This window comes from Papaver somniferum, chromosome 4 (assembly GCF_003573695.1).
Source record: "Papaver somniferum cultivar HN1 chromosome 4, ASM357369v1, whole genome shotgun sequence".
In the NCBI taxonomy this organism is placed as follows: Eukaryota; Viridiplantae; Streptophyta; class Magnoliopsida; order Ranunculales; family Papaveraceae; genus Papaver; species Papaver somniferum.
Genome location: NC_039361.1, coordinates 37,995,165 through 38,019,466, shown reverse-complemented (window position 1 = coordinate 38,019,466; position 24,302 = coordinate 37,995,165). Strand labels below are relative to the sequence as shown.

Below are 24,302 nucleotides of genomic sequence, written 5' to 3'. Positions count from 1 at the left end.
AACCAGGTTATTTCTGATATCATCATCATCGTCACTGTCAAAGCCTTACGAGCCGTATGAATTTCTCAACATGAAGCCGTACACGTGCATCAAAGACTCCAAAGTACATCGCAGAGATATATTCACATATCCGGCCAAGCCATCAGATCTATGACCAGACATAAGTGTAACTGGGGACTTCTCATCGCATCCCATTCGATACAATAGTCCAAGATTCAGAATATGGTTCAATGGATATCGCTTGGAATGAAGTCCTTGAAGACTTGATAGCAGCACGTCGGCAAAGGAACGTCTCTCAGCTCGTTTACTTAACCCAGCGGTTCCGGAAGATTTCGACCATACAAACATCCACAACATATCATCACCGCAATAAGAAAGGAAAGAATAAGCCTCCAGACACCGGCTCATCAGTCCAGACACCAAATAACTTAAAGTCAAAGACGGATCAACAACACATCTACACTCTCCAAGATTAGCCCTGACATGATCATTGCCGAGCATATATTTCATCCATCCATCCCAGGAGTGCAATGGAGTTTGGTAAATTCTGAAATCCACTAGAGAGGTTAGATGCTCATTCTTCTGGAGTCAGAACCTTATTACAAATTCTGGAGAATATCGATGGTACTGTTGGGTGGCTACATGCGCAAAATAGAAAAGAGAACCTACCTTGAGTTCTCCTGTCTCGCCTTGCTACTGATTATAACTATTGGAGATTGCTTTGTTGTCGTTGACGTCGCTAACAAAGAAAGTCATTCACATCGAGCTAAATGTCCAAAATTGATCAACTACTCATGGATATTACACTCGCAACTAAAATACGAAGACTAAATGAATTTACCTTGCCGCTAACGATTGGCACACCTATGATGGAGCTGCTGCAAACGAACACAAGAAGCAGACGAGCGAATAATAAAAGAGAGGAAGTTAGCACACCTTTTATACGCAGAGTGCTTTTGGAATCCTAGTAGAGGAGGGTTTTTCTTTTGGACCATGCACGGAATAAGGCAACTGGGACCGCAGCGCCAACGCTCCACGGCACCAACCTCCATGACCGAACCAGCAGCGCGCTAGCACGAGGAACACCAGTCGCTCAACCTCCAATAATTCGTGGCCGGTCCATCCGCTCAACCTGCAATGTTCCGTAGCCAAGACATCCGCTCAACCTGCAACGCTCCGTAGCCAATCCAGTCGCTCAACCTGCAACGCTCTGTGGCCAAGCCATCCACTCAACCTGCAACGCTCCGTGGCCAAGCTAGAAACACGCCAGTACAAAGATCGCCGGCCACTCATGCCTATTACTTATGGTCAATCAAACTTTTCCTGGTAACCTCTACATGTCTTGTCTTTTAGATTTTACTCCCGTCTGTCACCATCTCATGTTTACCCCGTAACAATGTCACTGTTACGTGCTAAGCATGGGACTTAATGTTGATGGTGGTTTTTAGTTCAGGTCTAAATTTTTAAAAGTTTATCTACCTGACTCGGCATCAGATGTATTAGACATTGATATGTCTATATTCCGCAGGGAATTTGGAGAATATATCAAAATCTGATGAGTGCCTATGTCTCTCTTCATATTATATTGAAACTCAAGCTCCTAGATAATTGTTCACTAGTATAGATCCTAATGAGTGTATAAGCTCCTAGCTGCATTACTCACTAATGTCGGAGCCTGCCGAGTATTTTTCCTATGTTATGTTCCCCGGCTGAACCCTTAATATTGATATTGCATGACAATTTATGTTCACTCGCAGCAGAGTAACACGAATTTCCAAGTATCAAGGTTTAAAGTCCTTGCATAAAAGTACTCAATCGGATAGCATACTGCTCTCTGGAAATAAACTTAAAGAACTATGTGTCAACACATAGAATTCAATTAATTTTGTGATAATTCACAAGATTCAGATATTACTCTGACTAATTTGCAAATGTTAGGGTTTTGAGCCTTGCGCAGTATATTAGACCATGTCGCTCGAAATTAAGCTTAGGCGAACTAGGCAATTAATCCGCCATGGATTAGTAGGTGAAAAATCCTACCCAAAGTCAGAAAACAAGGAATAAAAGGATTCGAGGGACAGGAGCAGCAACAAAGGGAGGTGTAGCCATGCCATAGTCCAGCCAGTGCCACTTGCAAGTGGCCACACCCGATGTTTCCTGACCGGCCCCTATTTCCCGTCGACCAATCACGTCGCCTTAAACCCGCCACATGCACATGAGTTGTGGTTGGGCCCATACTTTCCGGACCCTATTTTCCATCGACCAATCAGGTCGCTTTAAATCCGCTACGCGCACTAGAAGTGTGGCCTCGTCCATGCTTGGTCGCTCTAAACCTGCCACAGTATTAAAAGAGGCAAATTGTGCCAAATGGTCACAATGACAAATTGGCTTTCCAAAATCGCGCCAACATGCCAATGGCATGCCAAACGTATCATCCCTCTCTGCATGCTAATGGCATGCCAAACATGCCATGCTGCGACAATGCACTATACATGCATACCAAACATGCCAAATGTGCCACTTTGCCGCAGAATCATGCCGAACGTGCCAACGTGCCATAAATAGCGCGCCTACGTGCTAACCCACCTTCTGTTCATGGCTAACGCCATAACAGACTTCAATTAGGATATCCTAATCAGAAACACGACCTTTCTTCAGTGGCGTTAATCAAAACCCTAATTTCTAGTCGGGGCCAAAATTACGCCACTTCGGGCCCCACAACATGCCACGAGCCATGCGGGACCCAGGAAACTCAAAGAATGGCGCCATACCATAGTTATTCATAGTAATCCTTGCTCCTGTGGCTGTTTCCATATTATGGCCTTGCTATAGTTCCTTTGGCATGGCTATGGTACTGGTTGCACAAAAACATCATCGTGCCTTGACCACATGCCACACGCACTAATTAGGGTTTGGCATGTAAAGTTGTTACGCCAACCAAGCTAAGTAATGCTACCCAGAGCATTGGGATTGATGTGGCAACCGGAACTAATGTTGCCAAGCCATATTTGGGTCTAACACGAATGTGCCAAAATCTAGCGGCCATGGCTACGCCAGGTGCTACTTGCACCACCATGCCACCAGAATGCGTTAACTATGCCAACCATGCCATTGTGCCACTGGCATGCGCTAAATATGCCACTACATGCCAATGGTGCCATTGTGATATTATCAGGCGCCAACAGAGTGTGGCCATAATCAATGGACACCTTTCTCATGAGTTACAATCTCAGTCGTCCAAATTCGCCACAGAATTGACAGGCATGTGGCAAGTCTTAGGCGACCAGCCAAGACAAGCCTAATAGCATCACATGCTATTCTCATGTGGAAAGTCTTCTTACTTTGACTTGCCACACATAGCAATCTGCTACACGTTTTCCACGAAAACACTCGAGACATCAAACATGTCACAAACTGGGGGACGCTCATCAGGGTATTGGACTGGCGGTTTACAGCGTGCGGCGTGAAACACGCCTATTATAAGAAAGTGTCAGAAAGCAGGGAAGTTAATGGTGGAAATAATTAGTGGGTGTAAACTAACTTGTTTCCTTCATAGTGGGAACGTGGTTTCTGGCATTTACACATGACCCCACTTCTCCATCACTCCATCATTCCGACTTTCCACGAGATCAGGGTGCGTTCAGTATGACTTGTATAAATAGGTTTTACCTATTTCAACGAGACACAAGTTTTGGTTAGAACAACAACACAGTATCCAGAAAAATACCAAAGAACTGATAGCTTACACCGCAAGCCAGTTCCAAATTATGATACAAGAAATAAAATATCCACACCTTCAGAAATAACCATTCTGGTCTCAACACCTTCTTCGCTTCCCTCCCTAAGACCAACCCTTCTCCTTCACTTTGTGACCGAAGCAAGACTGGAACGATCATTTCTTGTTTTAGGACAGAATTGTACAGATTGATCTCTCGAATCTAAAGTACTCTCGTGCAGTGCATTTTTTTTTAGGTTTAGATTCGTTTCTCATCCACACACCCAAATTTACCAAACCCAGCAGAAACAGTTTTTATCCATAAACAACTTGGACTTGTCCTAAGATTTTAAACGATTGAACAGGGATGTATCATCGGTAATGGTCCTACCAATCCAATAATCCATTATGAAGCTTATGCACGTTATGGCCTGGAAAAGAAAATCATTCTTGAATCCGACTACAAGCACATAAATATTTATTTATTTCGACGTTGTGAAAAGACAACAAAACTTTATGGTAGTTCCTTGTTTATCTAATATTCTCAAATAGATTATTTAAAATATTTTACATGTCTCATTTCTAACACATTTCAGGTACAAAAGGTGATGAATATCGCCTCCAATCTTTCTAAATCCAATTATATGATCAACTCTATCGAACCGAATTGCTGGAAATATCAACGTAAAGTAGCACTCGGATTCTATAATTGCACTTTAATACTTTTAATATATATGTGTGTATGTGTGATTATATATATAATATCACAATTTTATACTTTTAAAATATATATATAATTGCACTTTAGTATAGACTTTATATGAACTTCAGAAAAATAAAGTTATTTGAACTTGATGAATATCTTTTATGGTCTTTATAGATTTATGACATAAAAATAATATAATCTGTATTGCGTAAAAAAAATTATAAATTAAGATTCATTTAGAAAACATATAATCTATAGTGCGTAAAAAATTGCATCAAAGGGCATTCCGAGCTCTTTCGCACAAAGTCATCTAAATGTCAGAGACGAACCTGTTTGTAATACTTAGATGTGCATTGTACACATGACAAAGAATTTTGGGTAACCATGACATATGAAATCATCCTCCTTGTATGTCTTTCTTTGGCCTTCAATTGGTCATTGTCTGAAGACTTCAGTGGGGATTGTGTTAGACCACTGCTCGGTCGAACTCGCATGCGTTGCTATCTCAAGCACGTTTGTCAATGTTAGTGATCAAAACTATAAGTATTGATTTCTAGTCTACTTATAGCTAAGTCTCGGACTAGGATAAAAAGTATAGTTGAGCTCAAGAACTCCATGGCAATCATCATATAAGACGAAGAACTACTCAAGGAACTGGTGAAACTTCATCGACTAAAAGGTATGTGGAGACTTGAACTTATCTATCACTTAAAAGTCTATCTACTCTATCTCCTATCTTGAGACAAAAGTCGTTTTGCTATATAGACTATGATTATACACATTTCCTATTTCGAGCCGAGTTTATCTCGCTTATCTATTTCTATAAATACGTGTTGGTAAGCTTTCTATTTGGCCAAGTTCATCTTTACTAGTGACAAAAGTCATTTTATGTTTCAATTACTTGAAAATGGCTTTGACGAAAAATGGTTTGTGAATAACAATCATATAACATCCTCTAAGAATGTTTCAATGATTGAAATGATAGTTTAGATTATATAACCATGGTTGGATATAAACATTGTGAGGTAACTCATACATGTATAAGTCCTTATTTCTTGAACCAAAGTATGCGTACTTTGCAAATCACGAAAATCGGAACTAGTGTCCGCATACCCAGTCCGCGTACTGTTGGAGGTTCTCATCCCGAGAATTTCTGCTGGAGTTTGTGAATTGAAAACAAACTTATTTCGGGTACTTAAGTCCGCGTACTTAAGTTGGTTATTTTCTAAAAACGATTATTCGTGAACTTAAACTTATATAAGCTAAGGAATGCAAGTTTGCAAACCGTGGCTATAAAGTTCATGAATTGATTCGAGTGAATCAAATCGTTTTTGTTTTGATTGTGTCTATTATAAAGATCTTAGCAATTGAACAACTCTCTAACTAGTTTATTTTAGTCATTTGAACTAGTTATGGTAAATAAGAATATGGTTGATATGAAAGTGCTCATATGGCTAACCATTTGGTTAACTACTATTGAACCAACTAGATGTACATGTTTGGGTACGGTTACACGAACCTAGATATACGTGCATTTCATTTGAGTGTAACAAGCTAAGTTTCGATCTAACAGTTGAAAGATATTAGCTTGAATCTAATCAGGTTTTCATCTAACGGTGAATATTGAATGTTTTGTTACTAAGCTAACATTGATTGCAAACCCTAATTTGAAAGACTATATAAGGGAGAACTCTAGCAACTGGGAAACCCAATCCCACACCTCCTGTGTGATACTAGTTGTATTAGCTAGAGTCGATTCTCCTTTAACCTTAGGTTTCTATCGAGACCCTGTAGGTTAACGACTTGAAGACTTCATTGGGATTGTGAAGCCAGACCGATACTACTTTTCTTGTAGTTGTGTAATCTGATCTTGTTGTTTCTATCGTACTAAGTACAATCATAATATTGGATTGAGATTGATTTCTCCGATAGGCAAGATCTAAAATTAATCACAAACACTTCGTCTCATCGTTTGTGATTCCACAATAAGTTTTTTCGCTAGTCGATTAAGTTTATTGTGAGGTGATTGATAATACTAGGCTGTTCTTCGGGAATATAAGTCCGGATTATCAATAGGTTCCTCTTCACCTTGATTTATCAAAAGAAGGAACAAAAACTCGTAAGTATTTCTGTGAGAGACATATTTATCTATTATCGTAGACTTTTCTATGCGATACAGATTTGTTTATTAAAGTCTTCGACTTTGGGTAGTAGCAACTCTTAGTTGTGGGTGAGATCAACTAAGGGAATCAAGTGTGTAGTATCCTGCTGGGATCAGAGACGTAAGGAGCGCAACTGTACCTTGGATCAGTGTGATATTGATTGGGGTTCAACTACAGTCCAGACCGAAGTTAGTTTGTAGTAGGCTAGTGTCTGTAGCGGCTTAATACAGTATGGTGTTCAATCTGGACTAGGTCCCGGGGTTTTTCTGCATTTGCAGTTTCCTCGTTAACAAAACTTCTGGTGTCTGTGTTATTTCTTTTCCGAATTATATTTTGTTATATAATTGAAATATCACAGGTTGTGCGTTGAATCGATCAATTAGGAAATCCAACCTTTGGTTGTTGATTGAAATTGATTGATCCTTGAACATTGGTCTTTGGTACTGTTCAAGTGATTTCTATTGTATTCAATTAGACTCGCATATTTCTATTTGCTTGAGTAAGTATTGAATCGAGAAAGTGAGATATAACTCTTTGATATACTTTTATTAAGATTGAGTATGACTGTCTAGTTGATTCTCTTAAAAGTATATTGGAGTTTGTCCATACAGATTGCTAAGCGAAATATTGGGTATGGTTGTTAGACCCCCGTTTTTTCAGATTGCTACTGAACCATCTTCAAGGATGTACCTCAACTTGATGATGATTATGAATAGTTTGTTAGATTTTAATATTGAGATCAAAACTAAGATGAATATGATTGATATCAAAAAACAATAATATTTATCAACGATAAAGCAACTGAATCAGAGATAAGTAACCTACATACTATAAACAAACGAAAATACAGAGATAAATAACCTACATACTATAAAAAAACGAAAATACATGTTTAACGTGGTTTAACCAATTTAACCTTTGTCTAAAAGCAAAGTCACATGGGGTGAATCATATTTCTTACACTCGGAAATCACTAAGATAGTTTTGTAACTACATTTACATTTTTATTTATAGAATAACATGAATAAATCTTCTAACATCTTCTTTTCATATATTGCAAGGACATGTAGGTGGTATTCTCATGAGAATCTAGTGCTATAGAAAAATAAAAGAAGTAACTTGGAGCGTAAATCCAACAACATGTGGTTACAAAAGGGGAAATAAATATATATTTTTTTATCAGACAAGCCAGTGCTAGTAGGAGATTCCACATAATCAGGTAACTTTATATAGGGGTGAGTTGGTTTCCGATAGATTTAAGTTGCAAGACCATATTATGAGATTTTATAATAAATTTAGTCTCAGAAAAAGAAACCATACTACTTGTATAAGATGGCATATTGTTCGACTAAATAAGCTTTATGGAGTCTGATATTCCAATGCCAAATTCACTGAAGAATAAGTGTTACAAGCTAAGGAGTTGGGTCAAGATAAAGCACTTGGACTTGATGAGTTTCCCATAATGTTTCCTTTTAAAAGATAGAGTTTCACCAAAACTGACATCATAGGTATATGCAGTTAATGAATTTTATGCAAATAGGAGCATACATACTAAACACAATTCCAAACTCAAAACCTTGGTACCATAAAAAGAGCTCTAAACTACATTATTTATTCATTACCTTATACATAAATAAAAATTGGATATTTTTGCGGTTTATTGTTATTACTCTTTGCGGTCTACGTGTAATAGGTATTTTTATTTGTATTAGGGTTTTGATTATCTTGAATTTTTGATGTTTTTGTTATTTTTGCAAGAGAACATTTAATCACTATTTTAATTTGAATGAATTGAAATGTGTTGATTGACCTAAAAAAGCTAACCATATAAGATCGCAGAGCTATATGTCTCCTAATTAGTATATAAGATTATTGCTAAGGTGTTAGCATCTAGATTAAAACTTGTTACGCCCAAGATCATCTGTCATGTGAATGTGCATATTTGAAGGAGAGACAAAATATAGATGGGACTTTTGGTTGTACGTGAGTTAGTTAATTAAAGACTAGAAGATACCAAGTCTGGTGTATTTGAAACACTGACGTGGAAAAAGTATTTGACAGAGTAAACCGGAAGTTTATGGAGTTTTTTTTGCAAGAAATGGGCTTTAGTACAAGATGATGTAGTTTTCTTATATTTTGTTATTATACAACTAGTTTTTCATTCTTAATAAATAGTTCAGCCTTTGGTTATTTTGGCATCACGACAGGTATCAGACAAGGTTTCTCAATTTCACCTTTGTTGTCAATATAATTAAGGAGGTATTTCCAAGATACAGACACAAAGCTGCTTCTATGGGCTTGTTTAATGATTTTTCAGAATGGTTTGGTTGTGAATCATCTTACGTTATTGACACGATATTATTTATTGACAATAAGAAAGAAGATATTTCTAATCTTTTTCCCTTAGTTAAATTTTTTGAGTATATTGCAAGTCTGAAGGTAAATACAGCTAAAACTTGAGTTATTGTGGTTGGTGATATACTCCTAATTAGTGACTAGGCTATTGATTTTGGGTGTGCAACTGATATTCTTCTTTTTATGCATTTGGTCATGCATTTGGGCACTAAGACATATTCTAAAGCCATTTGGGATCCTATTCTTGCAAAATTTGATGCAAAGTTAACATTGTAGAAGCAAGGAAATCTATCCAAGGGAGGTAAACTGACTTCGTTAAATTTTATTCTTACTTAAAAAGGTGGTCTGAGTGTTTTGAATTTGAGGGTGATGAATCAGTGGATGTTTTGCGAAACTCTAAAAAATAATACAGTGGTTGTAAACACTTATATTTACAAATAATGCTATTCCGACTTCAATGTATATATCCTTTATGTAAAATTCATTTACATAATAATATATTAATATGACTTTTTCACGTATGATTTGCGAGTACAATGTCATCTGCGGACCAAAAGTATACACTTAGGCTTAGTCTAATGGTACTCCAAGACTCAGACTTTGGAGAAAAAAGTGTGGTCTAATGTGTCATTGTTAGCCTGATTCCCAATTGATCCAAGCGATTGCTTGGATCTAATCTGGGTGCAATCCAGGCACGCCATTAGAAATGGCGCACCCAAAAAATGCTATACACCATTACAAAAGGCGTGTTTTAGTATATTCGAAAATTTTGTTCCCTCGTACGTCGTTAGAAAAAGCGCGACACGTTATTTCAAAAGGCGTCCACTGGTAACGCCAATTTGTTACGACACACCATTGAATCTTCTTAACCCGTTTCTTATTTTTTGTTGAAAGAACTAAACATACAAATGGCGTGTGGACCAGTCAACGAAGTCAATACGCCATTCCTAATGGCGCGTGCTCTTATTTCAATGATACGCCATTTCTAATGGCGTGCCGCGCCAATTTTAAAGGCGTTCCAATGCTGGATCCTGGGTTACCACTGCAGCTAGGAAAAGCGTTTTGCTGATGTGGTTCCAGGATACAGCTTGAATCCTGGAGGACCATTAGACCCGTCTTACTCTAGTTTTTCAATCTCTACTTCGATAAAGCGATGCCAGTTTTGGCAATAGATATAATGCTCTTGAGATTTATGATGTGGATAGTCAGTTTAACTGTATGATCTTAAATTATGTCACTTGATTCTTATCTGGCTTCAAATATTTACATGGCTCTTCAATAATGGATGTAGTTCAGCTCCGACATTATGTCGTGAAACAAGGTTACTCAAATATTTATTACGCTAACAAGAGGCGAATAAAGAACCTGGTAGCTAGCAGTTCAAAAAATGAGAACAGACAAAAATAGTCAACGATAACAATATAATAACATCCCAAGCTAGAGACAGCAATAGAAAATTAAATGATTTTTAGACTGCCCATCTCCGATCCCGATTCCAAGATATCATGGCTTCTGACAGGGGTACCAGTTATTCGGAGAGTTTCATTCTAAAAATTAAAATATTTTATCTTATATAAAATTTAATACACCCTCGAGTAAATCGGCACCCATTATTAGCGATCTTGCAAGATATAATAGTACTTCATTTTAGGATAGTGATCGCAGCGCAGAACATGTTCAATTTTGGGACATCTCAAGTTTTGTTTGGTTTTTTAAGAATATCCAACCCTTATGCTTGTGCTCCGATGAGCGGCATCTGTTTATACGGCTGGCTTGTCTTGTGCAACTAATGTTCGAAGTAGAGGGATTTGGGGCGCAAAGCTTTGAGGATTAGACCATAACATGACACCTCACAAATGCATGTGGCAAGTCCTTAAACAAAGGCCTGCGGGATTATGACGCCAACTAATACTGTACTTATAATTTTGTTTTCACCTTCGCGATGGAAGAACTAATATCCTGCTTGTTCCCATTAACTGAATCGAAGAACATAAGTAGACAGATATAAGCAGAGAAACACCGCTGATTCCTAAGTCTTGCAATTTTATGAGATGGAAGGAGGAAGTCGAATGAAGAGAGGTACGGTATGTGTAACTGGTGGAGCAGGATACATCGGTTCATGGTTGATCATGCGACTCCTCGAACGCGGCTACACCGTCCGAGCCACCGTCAGATTGGATCCTGGTAAACTACGGCAACCAGAATAAGCGGTTTGTTATTTGATAGATTTTTCAGATAGAACAACAGCAAAACTGGCACCAACTTAATCAGTTCTCTTAACAAGTAATTCCTGTTTTATGTATTTTGTGCCAGAAAGGAAGAGGGACGTAAGCCATCTTACAAACCTTCCAGGAGCATCAGAGAGGCTGCAAATCTTCGACGCCGATCTTGAAAAACGTCATAGTTTCGACGAAGCAATAAAGGGTTGCGTCGGTGTTTTTCACGTAGCGTACCCGGCCGATTTTGTAGATGGAAATGAAGCAGATGATGCAACGGTAAAAACAGTTATAGCAAGAAATCTAGACATACTAAAAGCATCTTTGAGATCAAAGACAGTGAAGAGAGTTGTGTATACTTCTACTGCAGCAGCAGTTTTCGTAAACAAATCAGGTCTCAAGGAAATGGATGAGAATTCATGGAGTGATGTTGAATTCTGTAGAGACATGAGAATTCATGGGAGTTCATATATTATACCCAAAACTTTGATTGAGCAAGCAACCCTTAAATTTGGAGAAGATAATGGTCTAGATATTGTTTCAATCATTCCACCATTAGTTGTTGGTCCATTTACCTGTCCTCATCTTCCTGGCTCCATTTCAGTATCTTTGGCGATGATCTTAGGTACGTTAATGAAACTTTCGTCCCGTTTTAATTCTCCGTTTAGACGAATAAGCTAAGATTGATCGTTTCATTCATATTGCAGGTACAAAATATGGACTCGGACGTGGTTTTGAAGAAACGCTAATGGTGCACATTGACGATGTAGTTTCAGGACATATATTTCTATTCGAATGCCCAAATGCAAAAGGTCGATACATTTGCTCGTCGGCCGAGACATCTGTATATGAACTAGCCAAATTGATTTCAACTCGTTATCCGGATATTCAAATGCCATCAGAGTATGTTACAATTCAGTTTGCACATTTAGTTTTCATATTTTCCGCATGTCTAACTTTTTGTAGTAACCCAAACCTATTTGGCCTTTCTCTTTCTGCAGGTTCTTAGATGAGACAAGAAATGAAAAGAGTTTTCATCTTTCACCTAAGAAGCTTTTAAATTTGGGGTTCGAATTCAAATATAATCTCAAGCATATGGTTGATGGAGCAATCCAAAGCTGTAAGCAAAAGGGTTTCTTGTAGAGATGTGTTGTGGCGTTTGACAAGACTAAAACACCCTGTCTGGCCGGATACAGTTTCATTTCTATGTTTTTCTACTATTCTTTTCTTTTTCATTCTTTAATTCATTTTGATGTCATATAGAATTTGTTTGTCAGATATATGAAAAATAAATTGATTCTTTTGTTTCAATCTTATCGCAAATGCTTCACCATCCAATATACAGCGTATCTGGAAATCGAGAAATAAATTGATATCAATGTGCAGCTTGAAAATTTAAAGATAGAACTCGTTGTACAAAATACTCTTTATCACTTGCAACATGTTATGCGCAATTCTAGTGACACCTCCTAGCTGACTGCATTTAATTCAATCCTGGTATAGGGGCTGACTGCATTTAATTCAATCCTGGTATAGGGGCGGCAAAAAATGATACAGGGGGCGGCAAGTTAATAAGACAAAAAAAGTCATTACAAGGAAATTCAAGTGTCCCTTATCAAAAAAAAAATCTGGAAATGACTAATTAGCCCTTATTGTTGATAATCAAGATTAATATTGATAATCAATTTTCACTTATAATAACTCTAAAATCAGATTTTTAGTGTTATAAAAAAAAAGTTTAGAGGAGAAGAAAAAGAAAAACTTATGTGATACTTGTGAAACCCTAGATTTTGATTCACTCAACCAAATGAGTGATTCCAGATGCAAATTTGAGATGGATGAATCTCTATATGATAGAAAAAAATCAGATTTTTTAAAATTTCAGAAGAACATACGGTTGGAATTGAGCTTGGTACCAACCGTAACTATATGTTACAGTACGTAATGTATCAATTACCAACCGTAACTGGTTCAATTTTGGGGAAAACCCAAAAATAATACCAGTTATGATTGGTATAATTTGTTTCATTGCGACAGTAGGAACTTACGGTTCGTAACTTGGGAAAACAATACCAACCGTAGGACCTTACGGTTGGTAACTTTGGTTCGTCTTCAACCGTATAAAAACTTGAAAATTAGTTTTGAGACTCAGGATAATTTACGGTTGAAGAAGCAACAAACCTTACATGTCGTAACTAACTTATGGTTCATAATGGGGTTTCAAATACCAATCGTAACTGAGAAAATTTCTCAGACCCCAAGAACATACAGTTGGTATCTTTGATGAATTCAATAGTTACGAACCGTAGAAGCATCAAATTGTTCAGTTACGGTTGGTAATTGAAACAATACCAATCGTAGAAACAGGAAATCCAGAATTTGAATTTTTATTTTTAATCTAAAATCCTAATTTTTGATGGAGCGTACACTTAAATTGAACACAATAAACAAAATACTAACTGGGTTTTTCAAAACAACGATGAAATTTTCGATTGAAATGGAGGTGGCTACAGTTGTAATGGAGGAGAAGAGAAGATGAAAAGAAAAAAAAAAACTGATTTTGATTTTTCTTCTAGTTAGGTTTAAATATGATAGAAGACAAATCAGTCTTTTCAATTTAAAAAGGAGAGACAAATTAGTTCATTTAAAAAAAAAGGGTAATCTAGTCAATTTATACCCCTATAGGACATCCCCTAACCAATTAGAGGGACATTGTTATCACACTTGCCGTCCCTCTATCGGGACTTGCCGCCCCTATACCAAGGTTGATTTAATTTGTCAGACCGCCAATCAAAAATAGCTGTTTTTGGTTGGATCAAAAAGCTCTCGATTAAATCATACTGTAATACATTGGTAGAAACAAAACATAACACCAAGTAATGTTGTGTGCTTGTGTTTGTTGCTCTCAATTTTAACTTCTTTTACAACCAATTTATTAAATTATATGTACACAAAAATAAACATAGCTAGACAAGAAAAATCCTATACAGTAATTGTGTTCCTTTTGGCTTCTGGTATCTTATTTGTGTAACAGGCGGCTATATACATGTAACAGGGCCTCAATGAAACCGGCTATGTACTGTGTAACAGGGCCTGAGATCTTATGTCCGGTATCCACACTGCCCCAGGGTCCAGCCTAGTAACATGTGGACATTTTTCCTAAATACATGATGGATTGCGCGTGTTAGCTAGGTAACAGCGTCTATATAAAGTGCATACTATTTTTAAAGAACTGCCACGTGTATCCTTAATAAATTTCAAATTTATTTTTGTGCACATTATTTTTAATGAATCTTAACTTGATACGCTTATTTGATTAGTTAAGTAGTTAACGGATAGTTTCACTGTCATATATGTTCTTTTTAATACAAAACAAAAAAAGATAATCATTGGTTGAAATAGTGATCTACATTGTTCTGTTATGAGCATTAACCGCTGAAACAAGCCAATCATGAACTTCAAAAAACTAATTATTTGTCTCATTCATAGACATAGAATGTTCTGCTACTGTATCAGCAGCTTTATTAGCATCTCTATGATTAAAGAACAACTCAGCTGCCGGAACTATCTAATAAAAATAGATAATCATTGATCATACTTGATGAGGTCCATTTAACTGCTCCCTTATTTCCTTTTAAAGCATTAATCACCCTCGTACTGTATTCTTATATATGGAGAGCGCTATCTCTCCATTCCTTTGCGTACTTGATGGCCTCCAGTACTGCTAATGTTTCTGCATTTTCTGGATCTAAAGCTTTTGTCAGTTTGCATCTAACTCCATATGGAATCTCGTCGACATAAGTTCCAAAATTAAATTGAAAAGTCATGCAGACTCGTCAGAGAGCGTGCAAAAAATAGGACTCCAACGTCTCTGATTCTCTGGTCTACATAAAAAACAAAATAGTGGTCTGATCGTGCTTGTCCATACGGATATCCAGTTTCCTTTGAAAATATTTTTGGGTCCACCACACAAAATGCATAAATACAAAGGTGAATAGTAAACTCAAAATGTTATTTTACGGATATTGATCAGCCACCCAATACGAATACTCAGTTTTGATATCCAAACTTTGGTTGTTTAGATTTATGCATCTGCAATATCATATAGTCAAGACTAGGTTATCCACTGGAAATGAGAGACCGACATTTGATAGTTGTGTTTGACTATGATATGGTCAAAGCCAAGAGAAATACTAAGCCCAATTAACATGTAATCTAGTTGAATGGTATCAAAGAGAAGCCTAATGATGATGCCACTGACCCATCAAAACCGACTCAGGGAAAATTCAGCGGGGCCGGAAAATGCGCAAATTTTCCCATTCTCACCCCACAGTGGACATGGGAAATTGTCAAACTGGATGGGAAAACGCTCCAATCTGAGCATTTTTTCCATCTGGCTCAAGTTAAATCAAAATCCTCCCAGTTTACTTAAGTTTTTTCAATTACGAACAACAACCCATATCTCCATGTGGATCGAATCTGTTCTTACAATTATACTCTTATTTATAATTATGAATGGAAAGAACTTAAAATAATTTCGCTTGGCTGACAAACGATAAATAAGCATATAAATTTCCAGACCTTGATTGTATGTGTTTCTAAATGAAATCAAACAAGTAATTCGTTCGAGAGAAAATAGTTAAAAAAAGTCTTCACTTAGAATGAAGCAACTCCTAATCCTATAAAGGGTGTTAGCTAGGGGAATCATGTTGCATAGGATCTTACGAGATCCAAGAGATGTAAAGGAGAATAACTGAAGCTGAATTGCTTGTAAGGCCGATTCACCTCAACTACATTCCATTCTGAAATCTGATAGTAGGCTATCTAGTGTGTGTTGAGGCTCAATACAGTATGGTGTTCAAATTCTTGACTAAGTGTTCAAATTCTAGACTAAGTCCAGGGGATTTGATGCACATTGTAGTTTTCCTCGTTAACAATATTTATGGTGTCTTATGTTATTTCTTTCCCATATTATATTATTTATCTTTATAATATAAATATCACAAGTAGTACGTTAAACAACCTAGACAATGTTTAAGCCTAAAAGACTGTACTGAACATACAAGATTTATTCTTGAGAATTCGTATCTTAAAATGCAGATTACAAGACATGTTCTTGTTGGATTTGGGTTCGGTAACAGTTCAGGTACATACTAGGTTGATTCTTGGATATTGATTTTTTAGATCTTCCAAGTAAACTCGTCTACATATCAGGTATCGGATCTTTACTGTTGATCTTTGCTACTGATTGTGACAAGTTTGTCCGTACAGGTTCCCAAATGAAAAAATTGGTGGTGTACTTTGTACCTTCTCCTTTTCAACATGACTTCTACTTAATACACGCTCCTCAAATTGATAAAGGCTAACACCAAAACACTAAACAGACAAGAAAAATCTCATATTTATTAGACAAAGAAACAACGAAAAAAAAAAAACAAACAACTCAACATCAGTAAGAAGAGATAAGGGAAAATGTGGGAGTTTCATCAACAGAAAGGCCCAACAAATGACTTGGAAGATAAGAAAAAGAAGGATAACAGTGACCCTTGGTAAAAAGATCAACCACTTGTGCTTTAGACTTGATATTAAGTATTTTCAAAAAAAACATTATCCACAAGTTTACGTATGATATGAAAATCAAGTTCTACCGGATTCGTCCTGGCATGATAAACGGGGTTAGCCATATTAATAGACTTGTATTATTATTAAAAAACTTAATGGGATGCTTCACAATGAAATTGGACTAGGTAGGAAAGTCACCGAAGTTCTGAAGCTGCAGAAGACAAACACTTGTATTCAGCTTCACAAGAAGTAGACCTTCTTGTATCATGGCAACCAGCCCAATCAGAATCTAAATGAGCTTCTATAGAATTAATATCAACATCACTTAAAGTAATACACGAACTAATTATACCCTTCAAGTATATCATAATGGCTTCTTAACTAAAAGAAAATGCACATGAGTTGGTGCAGGCATAAGTTTTGAAACATAGTTCACACCGAAACACAAATTCAATCTGGTAAGAATCAAATATTGCAAACCACCAACTAACGAATAATCTTCTGGTTTTTAGGTAATGTACCATCATGAATAGAATCTCTTGATCAGTTTTAACTATCGATGTATCACAAGGCTTACATTCCAGTATATTATCATTATCAAGTAACTTAGAACATATTTTTTTCTGGGTCAAGACTAGAGAATCAGATTCCCTAGCTTCTTTTACACCCAAGAAGTAATGAAGATCACATAAAACCTTCATTGCAAATTCAGAGCTTAAAGTATGAATAAATGCAGTCAGTAAATAATCAAAACTACGGGTTAGGATGATGTCATCCAGAAATAACAACAAAAAAACATTTCAAAATTAGTAGTATAGGTAATTAAACGTAGAATAATCACATGATGATCCATGACAAATCCAAAAGAGAGAAGAAATTTGCTTAATATATCAAACCAGGCTCTAGGAGCCTGTTTTAAGACATATAAAGTCATCTTCAAGTGACAAAAGTGATTAGGAACCGGAAAACTAACAAAGCCTTGAGGTTGTGACATATAAATATTTTTAGGGTGTTAGTAGTTTGAAGTTTGAACTAAATATTTGATATGTGAGTAATTTATATAGTTAGGAGTATTTGTTACGTGGACGTTTTAATTTTTTTCATGATTTATGTTAGGTTGTTTATTTTTATAGGCCAATATAAAAGCCGTTTAGTTACTAATAAAATAATGAAAAAAAATTCTTATGTATTATTCTCATAAGTATATTTTGTTTTCTTACAATAATGATTTGAATTTGTTGATCAACTTACATTTATTTGGAAACATGCAAAATGGTGTAATACCACCTTGTAATTATACGACTCGAACACGATTGTTATCTTTTTAACATATGATATAAACTTGTCTACTATTATGCAAGCTTACCAAGATACTATTAACCTCAATAATTATAAAGTTTAACAAGTATTGAATTACCAGGAAGGGTGTCGAGTATGCATTTTTGGGTGCTTTAATCAAATATAATAAATTACACAATCACCTTGTAGTATTTGAAAACTTACAAACTGATTATGATATGTTATATTATTTTGAGCAATTTGATTACGGAACATTAAACATGTAATTCTTCTGGAGAAGTTTTTCTTCCATATTGTTACCATAACCCATTGCCTTGTTCATTACTAGGTTTTGAGAAATGTGGAAATATATTAGCAATAACTAGACGATCTTGTTAAACACATCTTTGCGCATCAAGTAAGAATATCAAGAAATTTTTATTTTGGTAGAGATGAAGTTGATCTATCGTATGATGTCAAAGAGGATAAATAAATATGGCGGCAATTATCAATGAAATCAAGAGCTTATGTGAAAAATAAAAACAAAGTTAATGGAGATGACGACGATGATAGATATGATTATCAAGAAGGGTGTCATATGAACAAGATATGAAAGATGAAACAAAGCATATGAATTGAATGATGAGATGTCAAAATTTTATTAAATTATCTTAAAACTTTAATTATATTGTGTTATGTAACCATTTTTTTTAGTTTCATATCACTATTGTAATCTTGCAAAAAAAGAACACGAAGAATGTCTATACTTAGATTTTCACAAGGTTATTTTAAACTTGATAATTATGTACTGATAATATCCTTTTGTTGTCGGAGCATTTTATAATGAAACACGATTTTGCTTTTTCTTTTTCTTAATCAACTCATGAAAACTTAGTTGATTTTTTACAGAAATAACAAATAAGATGTTCGTTATCATCATTATAACCATCAATAATACTAATAATGTAATATTGTGAATAAGGCCAACACTGACACTAATGGACGAAGTGCTGAAAAGTGTCACTTTACATATACATTTTTAATCAGTAAGTTCTTACTATTTAATCGTATCTATATATTTTGTTAGTTCCTTTTCAAAAAATCTCACATGTATGATATTTGGTATGATAATTTTTCTAAAAAACTTACAAATCTTTAATAAGCTCTGAAGAATCCATTGATTTTTCATCCAGTTTTTTGCGCTTTCTAGTTGATCTCACATATGTCCATTCTTGAATTGATGTGTTTATAGAGGTATTGTTCATCAATATCTTCTTCTATATTATGTCCTTCTTAAAAATAAAACTTCAAGGTATCATCGGATTTGGATTTGAGTCCTTTACCTTTTAATAACATATTTAGGGTTTATTCATCACGTAATATATTTTTTGTTTGGTTTTTCAGGTGGAGGCATAATAGTCTTGATGATTATTTTCTAGGTGATAAAGTGTTCAGAAAAGGAGTGGTTAATAGGTTAAAAATACCCACAAACATTGGTCAAATGTTGAATTCTGCTCAGTTGGGGACTCGATGAGTATTTTCAACCCGTAGTAACTATCAGGTACATTGTGCAATTCTTCGATAAAATGAAGATGAAAACATATGCTTGATGAGGCGTACAAACCTCTCTTGGACATTACAGTGGATAATTGTCCTGGTGAGCCTAATAAATCACTGCCTCGTAAATCGTTGGTATGGTCGTTCATCGACTACAAACAAGTTCGGCTCAAGGATGTTATAGTTATCAACATTAGTGATGAAGTTGGGAAAGTTATCTGGGTAAGTAAATGAACTCAATTTTGATAGTAACATGGTAATTCATTGTAAGTAAAGTCCAACAATGATGATGACTATTAGCTCCTACTACTAAAACTTTGTGAATCGTCTTATGTATTGTGAAACCTTTATAAACTGTTTTTTTTAAATAAATCCAAGGACTATCCATTTGCTTAGAATCTTCAATTAGTAGGTAACTCAGTATAACTATATGTTAGACTTAAGTCTATAATATCATGCAAACCTTATATTACAATCCACTAAATGATGAATGCTTGATTATTAATGGTAGTCAAACACATGACACATCAAGATACATGGCACTTAGGATAAATGTAGATTTATCCATACATCATCCTATAACCATTTATGGGGTTGGATTAACAATGATTGACTTTGCAGGAAGAACTGTTGAAGGTAGGCGTTGCTAGAGAAACTGTACTACTATTGATCAATTAGAGATAACAGGAGTTGAGGCGGCTTTTCAGTGGAAAATTGAAATGATTGGCTACCATATCATCTTCCAAAATGATTACCCCATTTCCATGATGCTAATAGGAGTGTATGTTAAAGCTAGAGGAAGAAGATTCCAACAAATCTCTGACTTTCAAAACAATTCATACCTTGACATGAATTTAAAAGTTATGGCTTTTGTATTACCAAGTAGATACAATATCATTTGGGAAGCAAATCTATCATTTTTTTGTAGTATATTTTCTATCCAGATTAACTGGAGATATGAGAGCCTTCTATCCATAATGAACTACCTAAACATAAAAAAACTAGAATATACTAGTTACAAACACAAACAACTTCATTAGAAGGCGTTTGTTCTCTCTTTATGCTTGAGGTTTCATCCTCTTTTATGAAAAATAAATAAATACATATTTATTTATTGATATTTTCACACCTAAAAAACATTGTATTCTAATTTAGGTAACAAATTTTTCTTTTGAAAATAGTGAGTCACTCTTTATGTCACCTATTATTTGATAAGGTAGGATCCCCTCAAACTCTTATTTTCACAATATCTCACACTTTGGACACTAATTTGTTTTTATAAAAATCAATCGTTAGAAGCGTATTTGAAGTTAATATTTTGAATATATGTTCCTCTTACAAAGCTCTACATACCCATAAAAAATTAGCACATTCCGATAGCTCCACCATCCACTACTTTGAAAATCAATTATCGAAAATCAACGAATTTTCAAATGTTAAAATTAAGATTGATAGATTTTGGAATTGGGTATTTCGTATTTTTATTTATTTTTTGTGGTATGTAGAGAAGTGTAAGATGAGAATATACCGAATTATTAGCTTCAAATACGCTACAGTTTAAGTTTTATTAAAAAAATGTCTCCCAAAATATGAGATAATGTGAATTTAATAGTGTGAGGGGATCATCCCTCTTATCTGATATCGCCATATCACTAAAACTTAGAGCATGTTTGGGAAGATGGATAACCCAACCTAGGTTGAGTTATCCTTATAAATACGGTTATCTTGTGTTTGTTTCCTACATATTCCAACCGTGGAAAATGATATCAAAATCTCCCGTGAATTTCGAACACCAAAAAAGCAATATTACGGTATTCTCTTATAAACTTGTTCTCCCTATTTTCCAACCAGGAATAGTGCAACAGACTCCACTAGTAAACCTACTAAATCCACAAAGGTTTTATAAATACGTTCCTTTCTACATATTTCTCCAATCTTCACATTTCTTTCTCCATAGAAATCTAAGGTTCCAAAAATAAAATAAAAATTATTATGATTAATAAGATTTTCATCCATAACCACATTTGCGGGGAGTGTATAAATGATTTGTTTCTTGATGATGGAGGTGTTGTAAATTGTACAAGAAACCGATCATGAGATACCGGAAGACAATAATGAAGGTTCTGGACTCAGGATAAATAAATAGCGAAATTTAACTCCAGAACTTCGTACTTCAATTGATGACGCAATATGGGATAATTTACATCATTGACGTACCATCTAGTTTTTTATTATTAATTTTATCAAACTCTTAGTTTTGATAAATCTATTTTAAGATATTTTTATTTATTTATCGAATTCTTATTTTGATATTTCGATTTTAAGATTTTTTTTTTGTCGTTTTAATATTTTTATTTTACAATGTCTGATGTTGGTCTATACGTATTGCATATTAAAATTTTAATTTTATTTTTTCGTAAATAAGATTTCATTAAGGATATAAGAAGAGGCCAGAGCCATGATTACATTTGAACTAGAGCCATCTAATATTGGGATATTCATGCTCCCGATATTTGATTTATCTACTTGGAGTTTAATATTAACACATAAGGGGGGAATTACATCCCAATCAATAATATTTTGAAAATGTTTTGCTTCTTTAGTTAGAGTATCTGCTACTGCATTTGCGGTTCTAGGAACAAAATGCAGACCTTGAAAACTTGCACAATTAGAAACTTTTTTATTTGATTCCTCCAAAATAGTCTTATTGGTTCAAGAGATGTCTGTTGAAGATCCACTTACACTTCTGATTAAAACTTCACAGTCACTTTCGATGCTGAAATCTGATAGATGTTTCTCTTCTGCCCAAGCTGCTGCCTGCAAAAGTCTTGTTGTTTATGCATCTTGTGGATCTGAACAAGCTGATGGTCCTGCTCTTCCTCCTTCAAATTTCTTGTATCACCTCTTAATATCAAAGCAAAACTGTATGGAATAGTTTCACATATCCTAAAAGCATCCACATAAATCTCTTTTGTATTTTTATCTGGCGGAGTCCATGGGATATTCTTTTTCTTATTATTCTTTCTGTTTAAGATACTTGTAGATTTTTCATTTCTTTTCCAGAAGTATAAATGTCTTTGGATTTCTTTTTCTAATTGTTGGTGGGTCTATGTGTTTCATTGAAATTTTTTATTGCATCTTGCTTTCCAAATAAACCATATTTTCATAGCCACCAGTTCTAAGGGTATCATTGAATTGGGTGTTTGAAACCAATCTTTACAGATGTCAATTATTTTTGCAGAAGCAATGAAGTTTACATGGACAAGGTTTGTTCCTAACTCCAAACATCCTTTGCAAAAGGACAATGCAGCAACACGTGTTTTCCAGTCTCTTCATGTTCACCGCAAAATTTTCATTTTGGGTTAATGTCTCTAATGATACATTTTATTTTTGAGTTTGTTGACAGAGCATTATGTAAACATTTCCACAAAAATAGCTTGATTCTAGGTGAAACTCCTAAGTTCCATAGAGATTTCTAGAAATTGTCATGTTAGAGGAATTTATACTATTTTCACTTGGAGTTTGAAACAAACATCATTTATATTAACTTTCTATTGGATATCGTGTCAAACAAACACAATTTGAGTTAACCCAGGATATTATATAATTTTAGACAAATATCACTAGGTTATGGTGCTAACCATCTTCATTTGTATGATGGTCCATAGATCAACAGTAGAATTTCCATCAATTATGAATCTTCTTCAGCCACAAAGATTACACAAAGATCCAACATAAACTTCATGATCATCAAAACCCTAAACTTAGATCCAATCAGAATTTCGAATTTCTCTGCCACACAAATTGATGCAGTTTACCAGCTGTGATAATAGACTAGTCTTCAGTTACATGCATTTTTCAAACTTGTCTGGTACTTCTCAAAAGATTATTTTTCCTTTTCAACCTCTGACCAAAAATATCTCCCAATATCTCTGGTATACGTACTCTAGTTTTAAGGAAAGACAATTAAAGATATATATTTTATCTTATACTACTCGGCTAAACCTAATAGTCCGAACCTTTATTCTTGGTTTTAGTTGTTTGCAAACATGAGAGAAACAATCTTTGTTATCAAGTTCTAGCTCTAGCACCATGGCTTCAAGCTCAAAAAACCAAATTAATCAACTTTCAAGACAGCTAAGGAACGATGCACTTGAAATTCTTGTAAATCATAGAAGAATAGTAGGCACTGCTCAAACTATCAATCAAGCGGCTAAGGAGTGGTCTCATTGAATGTTGGGTAAACTTATGGTGAAAGTAAAAACAAAAATGAGTCAAATCAGAGAAGACATCAACTCTTTATGGGGGGAAATACAGAAACAAGGATATTCGTGTAATGGGTCACAATCCCATGTTAGTAAAACTGAATAGTGAAGAAGTGAAGAAAAACAGAATGAAGTAATAAAGAATGGACCATGGATTTTTGGTGGAGCTCTCTTCGTTGTGCAAAATTACTACTCAAACATCCCTCTAAAGGATTATTTTTTTCTCATCAGGAGTTCACAGTCTTGTTTAAGTATTTGAAGTTGAGCACATGAATGCAGAAGTTGTGAATGAAGCCATTGAGTTTACGGGGAAGAAAATTTCTACATAGCCTAAAAATTGTAGACCGAGATATATAAATATTGTAAAAGCAAGGATTGAAATAGATCTGAAGAAACATTTACATCATGGAGGATGGTGGAAGACAATATCTAGAGATGATGTGTGGATCAGATATCATTGGGGATGACAGCCAAAAAACATATGTG

General features: G+C 35.2%; 2 protein-coding genes across 2 annotated transcripts; one reads left to right on the top strand and one right to left on the bottom strand.

Annotated features, from left to right (window-relative positions):
- The first annotated feature begins 11,007 nt into the window (after positions 1–11,007).
- LOC113272367 (vestitone reductase-like) lies at positions 11,008–12,303 on the top strand. The gene is made up of 4 exons (XM_026522212.1): positions 11,008–11,122; positions 11,252–11,779; positions 11,862–12,057; positions 12,156–12,303. The coding sequence occupies exons 1-4, from the start codon at positions 11,008–11,010 to the stop codon at positions 12,295–12,297; spliced, it is 981 nt and encodes a 326-aa protein (XP_026377997.1). The 3' UTR covers positions 12,298–12,303.
- A 4,607-nt stretch (positions 12,304–16,910) lies between these two features.
- Positions 16,911–18,325, bottom strand: LOC113272366 (uncharacterized mitochondrial protein AtMg00810-like). The gene is made up of 3 exons (XM_026522211.1): positions 18,264–18,325; positions 17,238–17,430; positions 16,911–17,069 (listed from the first exon to the last, which is right to left on the bottom strand). The coding sequence occupies exons 1-3, from the start codon at positions 18,323–18,325 to the stop codon at positions 16,911–16,913; spliced, it is 414 nt and encodes a 137-aa protein (XP_026377996.1).
- Positions 18,326–24,302: the final 5,977 nt, after the last annotated feature.